The sequence below is a fragment of the Balaenoptera musculus genome, chromosome 6 (assembly GCF_009873245.2).
Source record: "Balaenoptera musculus isolate JJ_BM4_2016_0621 chromosome 6, mBalMus1.pri.v3, whole genome shotgun sequence".
NCBI lineage: Eukaryota > Metazoa > Chordata > Mammalia > Artiodactyla > Balaenopteridae > Balaenoptera > Balaenoptera musculus.
Genome location: NC_045790.1, coordinates 110062775 through 110078026, shown reverse-complemented (window position 1 = coordinate 110078026; position 15252 = coordinate 110062775). Strand labels below are relative to the sequence as shown.

The 15252-nt window shown below is 53.1% G+C and overlaps 1 protein-coding gene across 8 annotated transcripts in view; it reads right to left on the bottom strand.

Annotated features, from left to right (window-relative positions):
- Positions 1-3233: 3233 nt before the first annotated feature.
- USP20 (ubiquitin specific peptidase 20) overlaps positions 3234-15252 on the bottom strand; it is a 48870-nt gene continuing 36851 nt past the window's right edge. For 7 of the 8 annotated variants that reach the window (XM_036855544.1, XM_036855547.1, XM_036855542.1 and 4 more), the window contains 11 exons: positions 11150-11183; positions 10914-10959; positions 9741-9921; positions 9535-9661; positions 9012-9181; positions 8851-8932; positions 7707-7815; positions 6688-6790; positions 5370-5441; positions 4736-4912; positions 3234-4595 (listed from right to left, as the gene is read on the bottom strand). In XM_036855544.1, coding sequence (XP_036711439.1) covers positions 4752-4912; positions 5370-5441; positions 6688-6790; positions 7707-7815; positions 8851-8932; positions 9012-9181; positions 9535-9661; positions 9741-9921; positions 10914-10959; positions 11150-11183 — 1085 coding nt within the window. In that variant the 3' untranslated portion in view covers positions 3234-4595; positions 4736-4751. Of the gene's footprint in view, positions 4913-5369; positions 5442-6687; positions 6791-7706; positions 7816-8850; positions 8933-9011; positions 9182-9534; positions 9662-9740; positions 9922-10913; positions 10960-11149; positions 11184-15252 lie in introns of all 8 variants that reach the window. The other variant, XM_036855543.1, reaches the window with a different exon arrangement.

Below are 15252 nucleotides of genomic sequence, written 5' to 3'. Positions count from 1 at the left end.
CTGGTACCTACCTCTCTCTCTCACCTTCCTGTAGTACATACAACAAATGAATGTCTCCAAACCTCCGCATCAAGCAACCCTCCAGACAAAACTTTCCCATTCCCATCTTCCATGTTTAACAGGAAAAGCCAATCACAAAATCTGTACCATGGGATCCAACATTCGAATGTGAGCAAAGCTAAAACGACGCTCAGACACACACGTATGTGGTGAAACTATAAAGAAAAGTGAGGGCTGAAGGAAACGCAGGGAAGGAGCGTCCTCGGGGGTGGGCAGGGGGGCGGTGATCCGGAGGCCCCGAAGGGGCTTCAGTGGAGCTGGTTAACAGTCCTACCTAGGGGCGGTACCTGTCACCTGTTTTATCACTCTGTGTTGAACGTGTCTCTGCACATGCACGTCTGATGGGATTTCACAGGTAAATGTTTAAAGTCATACATAAAATCTCAAGTTCTTCTCTCCCCTCCAAACCCCCAAAGCATAAACAGAACCAACCAAAACCACAGCGACTATAAACGACTAGCCTCACTAAATGTGAGGGAGCTCCCGATGCCAGACACCAGCAACCACGATGCTGTGACGGAGGTGCCAACGTCAGCCGTCAGGGGAGGAAAGGGAAAGGGTACCCCCAGTGCAGCCCTCGCGGGGTCCAGGGAGGGGGACCCCTGCTCCGAGGCTGCTCTGAGCAGCCGGCAGGCACCGAGTCCGTGGTGTGATGCCAGGAGGCGAGCGGCCCTGGGGCTGTGCTGGCCTCATCCCCCGACCACATCTGGCCCCCCTCCTCTGGGGCCGGGGCTGGTTCCAGGAAAGGAGAGACACAGGCCGAAGGGTGTTTAAAGCAGCTCGGCCTCCACTTCCTCCTGAAGCCTCCGGATGCGCTGGCTCTCGGGGAGCCATGCAAAGCCCCCCGTGGTGTCTGCTCATTTGTCACATTAATTTTTTTGTTTTGTTTTGATGGTCCATTGTATTTATTTTGCTTCTGAACAATGACGATCTGAAAGTTCCTCTGAGATCATGATTTATCTCAGCGTCCTTTTTACGATTTATATTTTTCTTAAGTAACTGAGACTAAACAAATGCCTTCATTTTAGAAATGTTAGTAATATTGTCATCTAGAAACAGGTAAAAATATTGTTCCTGCGTTGACATTAGTTAGCACAGCCATCTTCAAGCAGTACTTTAAAATTTAATTCCTGTTCATAGGACAATAAAAACACTAGGCAAGAGACAATTTTTCAATATCACTACTGCAATGTAATATGTATAAACCAGATGGTTTAAGCCATGAAACAAATGCAGACTTTCTTTTCCCTGGAATATAAACAGGATTCTAGGCTCACTCTATTCAGTAATAAGAGTTTAAGTGATTTTTTTTCAAAGCCCTGAAAAGAAAAAATACTCTTTATCTTCATCGTCTGTAACATTGTTTTGTGTATCTGGTTTTCAGTACCAGAAGGCTGTAAACTTTGCATTCGCAATCTAACTCACAATAAAAGCTTTCTAAGCATTTGAAATAGAGTGAAATATTAATTCTTGTCTGATATCACTGGGTTGTACTATACATAGTTCCATATAAGTTAAACAAGAAATCTGACCCTTCTAAAAATGCTTACATGTAAAGAGGAGGGTTTAAATAAGAAATAAACATCAAGGTCTGTCATGATTAAGCTCCATTCTAAAAATGCACCAACAGATTACAATAGGGTGACATGATTTTCATTTCTAAGTTCAGTGAAAACTGCATATACTGTTTTTACTCTTAAACACAAGTGGTTTATACCGTATCAGGGCTGCTAGCCCCAAGAAAGACATGAACATAGAAAGGTCTTATCCAACTTCAGTATTATTTCTGTAGTAATGTGAATAAAATCCAACCACTGCTTGGGCAACCTTAGGAGAAAGCAAGCCTAAGAGATGAAGACATTTACACCTTTTAATTACACTGTTACCTTATAAAAATGTGAAGTTCAACATTTGTTTCCCTAAAAGCAAAGCACTAAACAGTCTCCAGTACAGTAACCTAGCTAATAGTTAAGATGTGTTTAAAGTGTATGCAGGACCTTTAAGGCTAGAACACATCAAGGAGTTTTTCTGAATTACGTATATTCAAATGATGGTGTTATAATTCAAGCTGAACAACAACAACAAAATCTTGATAAAACAGGAAATGGGAGAAATAAAAACTGGTTTCTGAACCAAATGTGTACCATCTCACAGTAGAGTGAATCACTGGGAAACGTAGGCATGGAGTAGATAAGCTCCCTGTGAAGAAAGCTGCATACAGGAATTCAAAAGAGTTACAGTACACACTCCTTGTTTTTTTGTTTTTTAAATATATAGGCTCAAAAAACTGTTTTCTCAGGTTTTTTTAATAGCACATCTTTTGGGGCTTCCCTGGTGGCACAGTGGTTAAGAATCTGCCTGCCAATGCAGGGGACACGGGTTTGAGCCCTGGTCCAGGAAGATCCCACATGCCGCGGAACAACCGAGCCCGTGCGCCACAACTACTGAGCCTGCGCTCTAGAGCCCACGAGCCACAACTCCTGAGCCCTCGCTCCTAGAGCCCGTGCTCCGCAACAAGAGAAGCCACTGCAATGAGAAGCCCGTGCACTGCAACGAAGAGTAGCCCCCGCTCGCCACAACTAGAGAAAGCCCGTGCGCAGCAACGAAGACCCAACGCAGCCAAAAATAAATAAATAAATAAATTTATATATATTTTTTAAAAAGCACATCTTTTTAAAATAAATTCTCACTTTTCATTCCAGAAAATGTAAGAAGCAGTCAGCAAGAATTCATGCAAACAGGTTTCTCTAAGGCCATGAACTGGTTTGCTAAGTTGCATTGTTTTATTCAAGTAAAAAGCCCTTCTAGAATAAGGGGTCTGTAAAGGAAGCCAATCACCCTCAACTCCAGGGCCTGCACACTTGTAAAGATCTCTATCACTCTGAAAGCAAAAAGGGAGCGTGCTTGTTTGAGCATTAGCAATATGGTTTCTATCTACATTTTAAAAAATCTAATGCATGTTAAGTTTTTCTGGCAGATTCTTTTTGTATGTTACAAAACGACAAAGCAAAAGCTTAGAATAAGAATCCTTTTTTTCTTAGAAAGGTCAAACATTAATCATCGTGGCTCCACCGCCCTCCCCCATGACCCTCCTCCACGGCAGCCAGCTTCCCTCTCCCTCCAGTAACAGAATTAACTGCGGCGGGTGCAGAGACGAGAGCATGGGCTGTGGGGAACGTTACATATTTATTATGACATTCTGAGCACAAACTAGACGGCGCAGACGTGGGGCGAGATTACAACCTGCACAGCGGAGTCTACGTCACAAACAGTGCAACATGCAACCGCCGGGCTCTGCAGGGGGGTCGCCACTGGCGGCAGCAGCAACTTCCAAAGGACTGTGGAAAATGTCCAGAAATTCCAACAGTGGCTTGTTCTTTGATCTTATGCTGCCTCGGTGGAGAAGGAAACAGATCGGGGTGAAACGAGATCACACAAGTGAGTGACACGTGAGAGCTTCAGGGGCTGCGCCAGAACCGCCTGCTGGAAAGTTCCACTGACATCTGCTTCTATGGAGGCTGAAGGCCACGGTATCTGGGGGGTTTGGTCCCGGGACCCCTCTCCCACCCCCCATTCGCTTTGGTCCTGACGAGGTGAGCACTGGCCACGGCTGTTTCGTCCAGGGGCTTCAGTGCCACCTCGCTGTGCTCGGAGGTCCCAGCCCCCCAGCAGTGGCCTCGCTCCGCATCCAGAAGACGCACTTCCGGGACCCACGCGTACGAGCCGGGCCAGGGCCGCCCCTCCCTGTGCAGCTCAGTGCTGGGGAGAAGTGTCAGCCCCCCGGGGAAGCTGCATCAGCAGCAAACATAGCAACGCGAGGTATTTCTGTTTCATCATCTGGGTCCCTGGCAGGGGCAAATGACAGCCAATCCACAGGGCCAGCTCAGCAGCACAGGGTGCGAGGGGACCAGCTGCCTCCAGAAATGATCCCCACTGACAGAAAGCCAACCCCGCCCTCGGGTCCCAATCGCAAACGTGTCCAGAGTCATTAGTCTGCAGGAAAAACATCGAGAGCCGCCCAGGATTCAGGAGACTTGCGTGACGACCGGGAGGTGCGGGGGCGAAGCGGGGCCTCGGGAGGACCTGGCCCAGGGACCAGCGGCAGCACCCTCCCTGCCGAGTGCTCGGCACCCTGCTCGCGGCTCTGACCGTCGACCCGTGACTCAGGTGCTGGACCAGGCGCCAGTGGGAAACGCCTGGGGAGCGGCAGCCGCTCCCCGACCCTCTGTCCCCAGGCCATGGCCCCTGACTGAGGGTCCAGGGACAAAAGCTGGGCCCGAGCTAGCGAGAGGGCAGGTTTGGGGACAAAACGACGGCAGTGACACAGGGCACTGCCGAGACAAAGACCCGAGTTAACGTCGCAGAGCCTTGGTTGTTTAACAAGCCTGAAGTGGATATATTTCCTAGTTGCAGCATTACTCACTGTGAACCAAAACAACTTTTCTGCCTCTTTACACATCTGGGTTTCCAGAGCGGCCAGCCTCTCTTCCGGGTACAGACGCCCCCTCCGCAGGGAGGAGGGCAAAGGCGGGGGCCTGTGGGGACACCCGGGTCATCAGCCGGCGGGGGCCTCGTGAAGGTCCTTCCAAGCAGCCTCAGGGCAGGTGTGTGCAGGGCACTCTTCCAACACGTGAGGGACATGAGAGGGTCTCTGCGGAGGGAGGAGAGGACTTACAGACTGGCACACTGAGTCACACGGCCCGGGTCTCGGCTTCGATTTTCTGCTCCCCGTGCAAGCTCTCCGGGTCCTGGAGCTGGGCCACACTCTGGCGGAGGGCGATCTCGGGGCCACCGCCATACAGGTTATTCAGGTACACCCAGGTCTCCTCTGAGATCTGCCCGTAGTCAGCTCCTGCAGGGCCCAAGAGGCTACCGGTCAGGCTGGGCTCACCCTCGCCCCCTCGCTGAAGCCGCCGTCTTGGCAGTGGGGGGTCTGGGAGGGCAACCACAGGCTTCCGTGCAAAGCTGTAAATGGGAATCTTGGGATTTTCCAGGGGAACGTCCGTTCTCTGAGGACCCTAGAGGGCACTACGATGGCTGCAGCCCCTCATTTCCCAGGGGGTGGGGTTCACGCAAAAGGGCAGGCAGGTGAGGTGGTGGAGTGGGGAGAGGGCGTGGGTAGGGGCAGAGGGGCTGTGGGAGAGGGGCTTGGCCCATCTGCTCGAGTCTTGGACCTGGACACGGACAGATGTCACAGCCTGACTCAGACAGGTGGCAAGGGGGCGCCTGGTGGGACCTGCAAGCCAGGAGGGGCAGAGGGGAGCCTGGCTGGCTTGGGAGGCCAGGGCTGGGGCTGGTGAGACTCTCACCCTGCTTCAGTTGGATGTGGCCGCTTCCTTTGACTTGTGCGATCCTGCTGTTGTCAATGGGCCCGGGGGGCTCTGGAACAGACAGGGCTCAGGCTCAGTGCCTCTGGGCCTCCGCAGCGACGGCACGAAAGCCCAGTCCCCTCCTCCGCCACAGCCTTCCACCCCTCAACAGATACGAGCCATTCTCAAGGTGCGCCACCGACACCCGTGATCCCGGAGAGGCTGTCCTGGGTCCAAGGGGTCAGTGTGAAGCTCTTACGGGCTGAGGTGCTCAGGGCACCAAATGCTCATCTCCACGAGTCTGAGAGCCAGAAGGGACTGTGGCATCCCTGGACCCAGCAGAGGGAGTTTTGAGGACTCGCACCCTAGTTTCAGACCTCAGCATGGGGCAGGGGGCGGGGGGGTTAGGGTGGATGTCCAGTGCCAGGTGGACACTGCCCTAATCTGATGGCAGCTGTGCTTGCTGAGCACCCTTCCCACGCACCCCACTAGCTCAACCCTCAACAACTGGGTGAGGTGAGGCAGGCGACGGGACCGCCCAGCTCAGCGCTGGCAGAAGGCAGAGCCAGGGCCCGAGGTGGGGCTGCGACTCCGGAGCCGGGTTCTGGATCGACCGCAGCCACTCGGGAGGCCCCTCCCCCTTCCTGCGTCCCGGCGCTTATGCTCCAAAGGGCAGGTGTCCAGTGCGCAGAACCTCCTGGCTCTGCTGAGCCCGCCAGGCTCCGAAGCCTGGCCTGGGAGCCGAGTGTGGGACTCGGGGGCGGTGAGGGTGGCCGCATGCCGGCCGCGGCTCGGGCTCAGCTGTTCCCTGCCGGGGACCGTGAGGGACTCTGGGAGCGGCCCTCTGCTGGGGCCTGTTTCCACCTCTGTAAATCGAGCGATCAGAGGACATGGTGTTCAAGTCCTTTCCTAAGAGTCTGAAGCCATCTGTCAACTAAAATCTATTATTTAGGGCAACAGATTCCCCAAGGGAAAGAGCCTGGCAGGAGGGAAGAGCAGCCGCCCCTGGGCACCCGCAGACAGAGGGTAAAGGGAGGGAAGGGGCAGAGCGAGATGGCTTCTGTCCTGCTGCAGTGAGAAGGCCTGGCCGGGGTGAGGACAGCGATCCCGGCATTCGGGGAGGGGGGGCGGCAGGGGAGCACCCGCGCTCTGTGCTCCTGCCCAGAGGGCGCGTGCCTGAAGGGGTGACGCCAAACACCTGCCGGGCAGGCACAGATCCTGGGTGCCCCACCTCCGCCTGCTGGGACACTCCCAGCAGGTCGGCAGCCCCAGGTCCCTCCTGGTGTGGGGAGTGGCGGGCACGTGCCGCCTGACTCACCGTTGTCCTTGCCCTTGACGAAGGCCTCCCACTCCCGGAACCACTGCATGCTGATGCAGTAGATGACGCCGGGCGACTCCTCGGCCTGGAACGCCTTGTTCAGCTGGGCGGGGCGGGGCCGAGGGGAGGGTCGGCGTGACTACCCAACACCCCACCGGTCAGTCCCCACCCCGGGCTCTTACCAAACACTAGATTCTCAGAGAAAGTTTCGAATGCCCAGACAAGTTCAAAGAAAAGAAACATCTCCCACGATCCCACCACTCAGATGACTGCTGCTAGCATTTGGGTGAATCTCTTGTTAATAACTTTTTAAAAAGCCACTTGAGATCACACGGTAGATGCTGTTCCCCCACCACTTCATAGAACGTGTCCCCCGCTCACTCCTTGACTGGTCTGATGTCTCATATTGACTGACCACAAAGCAGGGTATCTAACAGTCCAACCCGGGGCTGTTGAACGATGGCGGGTCCCCGAGTCCCCCTGCTCTGAGCAGCAGGGGCCTCGGTCCTCACACACCCCCGTGTCCCCTGCACACGTCCCTTTCCTTAAAATGGGATCATGCTGGGTCCTATCTTGCAACTTGCTTCTTTCACTTAATGCACCTTTCCGTGTCAGTTTGTAGAGCCCAGTGGTTCCCAAAGGGGGGCAGCGGGGGGGGGGTGGGACTCTGCCCCCAGGGGTCACCCGTCCACGTCTGGAGGTAATTTTTGTTGTCACTGGCATCGAGTGGGTAGAGGTCAGGGATGCTGCGGAACCTCCTACAACCCGCACGATAAAGAAGCATCCGGCCCCGAACGGCCGCACTTGTTCCTTCACCAGATGCTCGACAGCCTCCCAGCAGAGGGACCTGAACTCGCTAAGCCCAACCCCTTCCGCCGGTGAAAGTCTTCAGTGTCAGGCCAGGCCTCTGGCCACTCTGGTCCCCCACAGAACAGGTCTTCCAAACAGAGCCTGACTGCACGCGGCTCTTCCGGCTCAGGTGCCCGGCTCTCCCGCGCCCCGCCCCCTTCCCCAGGCACCTTGATGAAGGTGTCGATCTCAGTCCGCCTGCGCTTGGCCAGCGCCTCGACCTCCACCTGGCAGACGGAGCACACGTACAGATGGTTCACGGCAGGGCCGCCCCCAAACCTACGCCAGGGCGGGAGGTGCAGAGAGAGAGGGAGTCACGAACCCTGAGGGGAGGGCCCCCGTGGGGAGGGCAGCAGAGAACCTGCTGGGGAGCGAGGCTTCCTGATGCTGCCCTGGCCCAGCCACTGGGCCCCTGGGCACCCTATGCACGGCCTGCTTACTTGTCTCGTCTTCCTCACCTGACTGGCACGGCTACCTGCGCACCTGAGAGCCCACAGCACCCAGGAGAGCGCCCGCCGCAGGGCAGGTGCCTCACAAATGTGCTTAATGGCCAAAGGACAGTTTAACGCTCTCGCTTCCTCTCCTGGCCACTGGGCAGGAGCCATGGCGGCCAAAGCCCGCCTGGCCTGACTCTAAGGACGACATCAAAGGGAGGCTGCACATCCTTCTGCGGGTGGGGGGGGGTCCCCACAGGACCTGGGGATGCCGCTCCCTGTGGGGTTCTGACCCATCCACCAAGCACAGGGCGCGGGCCGTGCCTGAGCTGTGAGTGGGTGGGGCGAAGCCCGTCCAGCGAGTCTCCCTGGCCTCTCCTTCCTCGCCCGTCTGACCACCCCCTCGGCCGCGGCACAGCCGGCCTCCTGGATCCAGAGTGACCCGAGCCCGGCCAGGGGCTCTCCCCTCAACGAGAGAATCACACGCTCTGGGTCTTGACGGACTTGAACCTGGAAGGCCCCAGGCAGCACACGCCCCCGGCCCCCTGAGCCAGGCACGGGGCTGGGGAGAGACACTGGTCAGGATGCCCTGCGGCCAGCGGCCCCACGACTGTCTGCGAGAGGGACCAATACCCCCGCTTGGGCTTGAGCCAGTTTTCCGGCCCTTGTGACTCGGAGGATCCGGCTGGATGCCCCCAAAGGCGGGCATCTTTTTCGATGCAGACACGGCTGCCAGGGGCGCGCCACAACTGCTGGCGTGCTGCTGTCCTGCTGCCTGAGGGCGGCGTGGGGTCACGGAGGCATCCCCCCGCCTGCCCCCGCCTCCCGCCCAGCTGAGTGCCCGGCCTGGACGGCAGAGGCCGGCCGCGGCCGCCGGTACCTGTTGTAGAGGTGCTCCCAGACGTTCTGGGGCAGGATCACCACCAGGTCGTCGATGTAGTGGTATTTGTAGGGCGGGATGCCTGCGGAGGAAGGTACAGGATGGAGAGCTGGGGCTCGGCCCACCCGCCCCGCGGCCCGTCGCAGAGAAGGCGACCTCACCTCCGTGGGAGCAGAGGAAGGTATGGTTGGTGATGGGCCCCGGCTCGGCGAAGGTGTTGAACTTGTTGAGCCATTCCCGGGACACGTAGAACCGCAGCAGGCTGGGCTCCCGCATGGCGGCCAGGGACACCACCTGCTGCCGCTCCCGAACGGCCTCCTCGCTGCTCTTCCTGGGCGGCGGCGGGGTGGGGGCAGGTCAGGAGCCGCAGCCACGCCCCATGCAGGGAAGCCCCGCCTCCCGGGCCCCGCAGCGTCCCTCCGCCTCCCAGCAGCCCCACCGCCCCTGCCAGAGTTCCGGCTGCCGTCACCTCCCACCGGGACCACCGGAGAAAACCCAGCTCGACTCCTTGGGTTTCCAGCTTTCCCACCAGCAGCCAGCGGGCTCTCTGCTAAAAACCCAAATCCTTACTCCTCCCTGGCCTAAAGCCCTCGCAGGCGCCGCCACCCCGACCTGCACCGGCTGAAGCCCTGGGGCGCAGGCGCTGTCCCTCAGCCCCCCCGCCACGCGCTGCCCGGGCCCCACCTGTAGAAGAGCACGTAGGCCTCGGCGTTCTGCACCACTGTCTCGTGAACCTCGGTGACGTACTGGTCGTCGAACTCATACCACTGCCCGTTGATCACGTTCTGGCAGTAGGCGATGTAGTGGCCACCTGCGGCGGGACAGGCAGGCGGTGACAAACACCCTAGGGACGGGGCGGGGCCGGGGTGGGGCCGGGTGGCTGGACTCACTGCCTGCCGTCCCGTGGTGGCAGATGACCGAGAGGAGGTCGTAGGTGGTGATCTGGGACGTGCACTCCTTGGCGAGGAAGGGGCGCAGGTCAAGTCCCTCCAGGGGGAAGGAGACGTGGCTGCTGATTTTGAATGAGTACATCACCTCGTGTCGAAAGCGCTTCAGGTGAATGCACAGGATCTGGGGGCAGAGAGGGGAGGTGCCAGTCACTCCGGGGCTGGCCAGGGCCCTGCGACCCCTGGTAACCTGACGGGGGCCTCGGGGCAGGGCTCTGGGACACCCACTAGCCCGCTGTTTGACCCACTCAGGCCCTGTCACCCAGGGGAAAACAAGAAGCGTAGCGGCTAGAGCCTTCCAGAGACCCAGGCGAACTGTTGGTCCACCCTTGACTCTGCATACACTTAAGAACCATGCCTGGGAGCCGGGCCAGGCCAGCTTCCAGGGGTAAAGGCAGATGTGAGAGCAGAGCTGAGCCGCACGAACAGGACTGGCGGTCAGGACGGGCTGTCCCCGAGCGCTGGGCTGGTCTGCGCAGGAAGCTGTCACTGGCCCGTCGAGTTGACCATCCAAAGAACTCTGGCCACCAGTCCTGTGGGCGCCGACTTGTAGAAGGCTTCTCCACCAACCTCCCCAGACCTGCTCAGCCCAGCCCGGCACCCGCGTCGGGCCGTGCTCCTCTCGTTGCAGCCACAGGCCTCGGACAAGGCTCAGCCCAGCCCGGCACCCGCGTCGGGCCGTGCTCCTCTCGTTGCAGCCACAGGCCTCGGCCAAGCCCGTTTCTGCTTTGGGGTTTTGCCCACCTGCTCTTTCCCCACTCTCCTTCCACCAGGCCGACCCCTGCCTATGTCCTCAGGCCCCACTCAGATGCCGCTTCCTCGGAAAGGCATTCCCAACAGCCCCGCCTATGCCTCACTCCAGACGGTGCCCTCGGCGCCCCACACCTGCCTCCCGCCCGCACGAGGCGCGCTGAGGGACGAAGGAGCCGGGCTCCAAGCTACACACCGAGCTACGAGCCTCCCCACCGGCCAGACCCTCCCGGGGGGTCGCCCAGCCAGAGCAGCAGTCCCCACGGGCCTCCTGAGCCCAGGAGGGGGTCGGCCTCTGCCCTGCGCGGCACCGCTCGGGGTGCAGGAGGCCCGGCAGGCAGCGGTGGCGGAAGGCTGCCCACTCACCTCCGGCAACCGCAGGACCTTACAGTACTTCACGCCGTTGCGCAGCCTGGGAGCAGAGAGTAGGGGACGTGAGCGTCCCAGGGAGGCGGCCGGCAGGCAGGGGAGCACCCCCCCCACCCCGCTCACTCTGTGAGGTCAAGCTAGCTGGGGGAGCCCGGGGGAAGTACGTGGAACACGGATGGACCACAGATGGAAACGGGAAGTCGGGGAGAAGCCTCTAGAACGCACACACTTACTTTTTACACCGTTCACAGCTATACATGTTGTCACCTAGGGCAGTAAAATACAGAGACAAAGGTTAGCGGGGATGGAAAATGGGGACGTAATGACTTATGCTTTAGAAATAAAACCACAACATGCTGACTACAAGAGACTCACTTTAGCTTCAAGGACACACAGAGGCTGAAAGTGAAGGGATGGAAAAATATATTCCATGCAGTGGTAACCAAAAGAGAGCAGGAGTGGCTGTACTTATATCAGATAAAATACACTTTCAGCCAAAATCAGTTACAAGAGACAAAGAGGGTCACCATGGAGTGTTAAAGGGGTCAATCCATCAAGAGGATGTAACCATTGTGAATATATAGGCAGCCAACATTGGAGCACCTGAATAATTAAAGCATAACTGAAGGGAGAAATAAACAGCAATACAATAATAGCAGGAAACTTCAATAGTCCACCCTCAATATTGGATAGATCATCCAGACAGAAAACTAACAAGGGAACAGCAGACCTGAATAACACTATAGCCCAAATGAACCTAACAGACATAAACAGAACATTCCATCCAACAGCACCAAAATACACGTTCTTCAGAAGTGCACACAGACATTCTCCGGAATAGATCGTATGTTGGCCCACCAAGCAAGCCTTAACAAATTTAAGAAGACTGAAATCATATCTAATATCTTTTCCAAACACAATGGTGTGAAACTAGAAACCAGTAACAGGAGGAAACCTAAAAAATTCACAAATATGTGGAAATTAAACAACACATTCCTGAACAACTGATGGGTCAAAGAAGGAATCAAAAGGAAATCAGAAAGTATCCTGAGACAAATAAAACTGAAAATACAAAACACTAGCACTTATGGGATACAGCAAAAGCAGTTCTAAGAGGGAATTTTATAGCAATAAATGCCTACATTTAGAAAAAAGAAAGCTCTCAAACAATCTGATTTTACACCTTGAGGAATCAGAAGAAGAACAAACTAAATCCAAAGTTAACAGAAGAAAGGAGATAATAAAGATTAGAGCAGAAATAAAACAGAGACTAGAAAGATCATAGGAAAAAAAAAATCAATGAAACTAAGAGTTTCATTGAGAAACTTTGTTAATTTTGTTTCAAAGAAAAACAAAATTAACAAATCTTTAGCTAGATTAACCAAGAAAAAAAGAGGACTCAAAATTATAAATGAAACAAGAGACATACAACAGACACCATAGAAGTATAAAGGATCAAAAGAGACTCCCATGACCAACTATACACCAACACAACAAATTGGATAACCTAGAAGAAACGGATAAATACTTAGAAACATACAACCTACCCAGACTGAATTATGAAGAAATGGAAAATCTGAAAACACCAATGACTAAGGAGATTGAAGCAGTAATAAGAAACCTCCCAACAAAGAAAAGCCCAGCAGAAGTTGAGATACAGATGTAGAGAACGGACGTATGGACACCAAGGGGGGAAAACCGCAGTGGGGTGGGAATGGTGGTGTGCTGAATTGGGCGATTGGGATTGACATGTATACACTGATGTGTATAAAATTGATGACTAATAACCTGCAGTATAAACAAACAAACAAACAAAACAACTAATACTAAACTTTCTTTGGGTTATTTGTATGGAAATATGTTAATATAAATGTTTCAGACATTACATGAAATTTCTAAAAATCTTAAAAAAAAAAAAAGAAAAAGAAAAGCCCAGGACCAGATGGTTTCACCAGTGAATTCTCCCAAACATTTAAAGAAGAATTAACAATTCTTCTCAAACTCTTCCAAAAAATTGAAGAGGAGGGAGCACTCCCAAACTCATTTTATACTGATAGCAAAGCCAGATAAGGACACTACAAGAAAAGGAAACTACAGGCCAATATCCCTGATGAATATAGACGGGAAAATTCTCAACAAAATACTAGCAAACTGACTTCAACAGCATATTAAAAGGATCATACACCATGATCAAGTGGAATTTATCTCTGGGTTGTAAGGATGGTTTATCATATGCAAATCAATGAACATGATACACTACATTAACAGAATGAAGGATAAAAATCATATGATCCTCTCAATAGATACAGAAAAAGCATCTGACAAATTTCAATACCCTTTCATGATAAAAGGTCTCAACAAATTGGGTGTAGAAGGAATGCACTCAACATAATCAAAGCCATATATGATAAACCCATAGCTAATATCATACTCAACAGTGAAAAGATAAAAGCTTTTCCTCTAAAATCAGGTACAAGGCAAAGATGCCCAATCTCACCACTCCTATTCAACATAGTACTGGAAGTCAGAGAAAGGCAAGAAAAAGAAGTAAAAGGCATCCAGATAGGAAAAGAGGAAGTAAAACTGTCTCTGTTTGTAGATGACATGATCTTTTATATAAAAAACCTTAAGACTCCACAAAAAACTGTTAGAACTGACAAACTAATTTGGTAAAGCTGCAAGACACAAAATCAACATACGAAAATCAGTTGCATTTCTATACACTAATAATAAAATATCTGAATGAGAAATAAACAATACCATTTACAAAAGCATCAGAAACAATAAAACATACAGGAATAAACTTAACCAAGGAAGTGAAAGATTTGTACACTGAAAACTATGAGATGTTGATGAAAGAAATTGAAGGTGGATGTGAGATAACAGAAAATATACATAGTGGGCTCTCCCCGAGGTTCCTGGCACAGAGCTCTTAAAGTCCTTGTAATTTCCCAAGTGATAAGAGCACTGGGAGGATCTTCTGTTCTAATATTTGCTCTTTGACCAGGGTTTCTAATACAGAGCTCCTAAATCCCTTGCGATTTCCTGGGTGATGGCAGGGTCTTTTGTTCTGATGAGGTGACTGGGTGGGCTTCTGGATTGGGGCTGGCCACCAGGAAGACCAAGCTATAACTGGAAGTTTGGAATTTTCAGCACCACCTGGCATTCTTCAGAGAGGGGAGAGGGGCTAGAGATGGAGCTAATAATTGATCATACCTACGTAAAGAAGCCTCCATTAAATACCAACAGTATGGGGTTTGGAGAGCTTCTGGGCTGGTGCACACAGGGAAGTTTGGGGAGAGGGTCACGCTCAGAGCAAATGAAAGCTCCAGGCCCCTTCCCACATGCCTTGCCCGATGCGCCTCTTCCATCTGGCTCTTCCTGAGTTATATCCTTTTATCATAAACCAGTCACCTAGTAGCAAAATGTTTCTCTGAGTTCTGCGAGCCGAGCCGCTCTAGCTGCTCTAATTGAAGCCAAGGAGGGGGCCGCTGGAACCTCCCATCTATAGCCAGCCAGTCAGAAGCCCAGGTGACAACCTGCACTTGTGACTGGCGTCTGACGTTGGGGAGGGGGAGGTCTTGTAGGACTGAGTCCTTAACCTGTGGGATCTGACGCTATCTCCAGGTAGAGAGTGTCGGAATCATGTGAAACTGTAGGATACCTGGCTGGTGCTGCATAATTGCTTGGTGTGGGAAAACCACCACACACCTGGTGTCCACAGTGCTGTGTGGTAGTAGTGTGAGAGGAGAGGAGAGACACACAGGAGGAAGACTGAGTTGTTCCCACACAATGACACAAATAAAGAGATAGCCTGTGGTCATGGAGCAGAAGAAGAACTATTGTTAAAATGTCCATCTTACCCAAAGTCATCTATAGATTCAAAGCAATCCAATGATGTTTTCATAGATATAGAAAAAAAAATCCTGAAATTCATATGTAACTACAAAAGATCCCAAATAACCAAAACAATCTTGAGAAAGAAGAACAAAGCTGGAGGCATCACATTTCCTGATTTCAAACTCTCCTACAAAACTACAGTTATCAGAAGAGTATGGTACTGGGACTTCCCTGGAGGTCCAGTGGTTAAGACTCTGCCCTCCCACTGCAGGGGACACAGGTTTGATTCCTGGTCGGGGAACTAAGATCCTGCATGCGGCGTGGCCAAATTAAAAACAAAACAAAACAGTATGGTACTGGCATAAAAACAGACACATAGAACAATGAACAGAACTGAGAGGCCAGAGATAAACCCATGCATATATGGTCCACTAATATTTGACAAGGGAGCCAAGAATACTCAATGGGGAAAAGACAATAAACAGTGTTGGGAAAA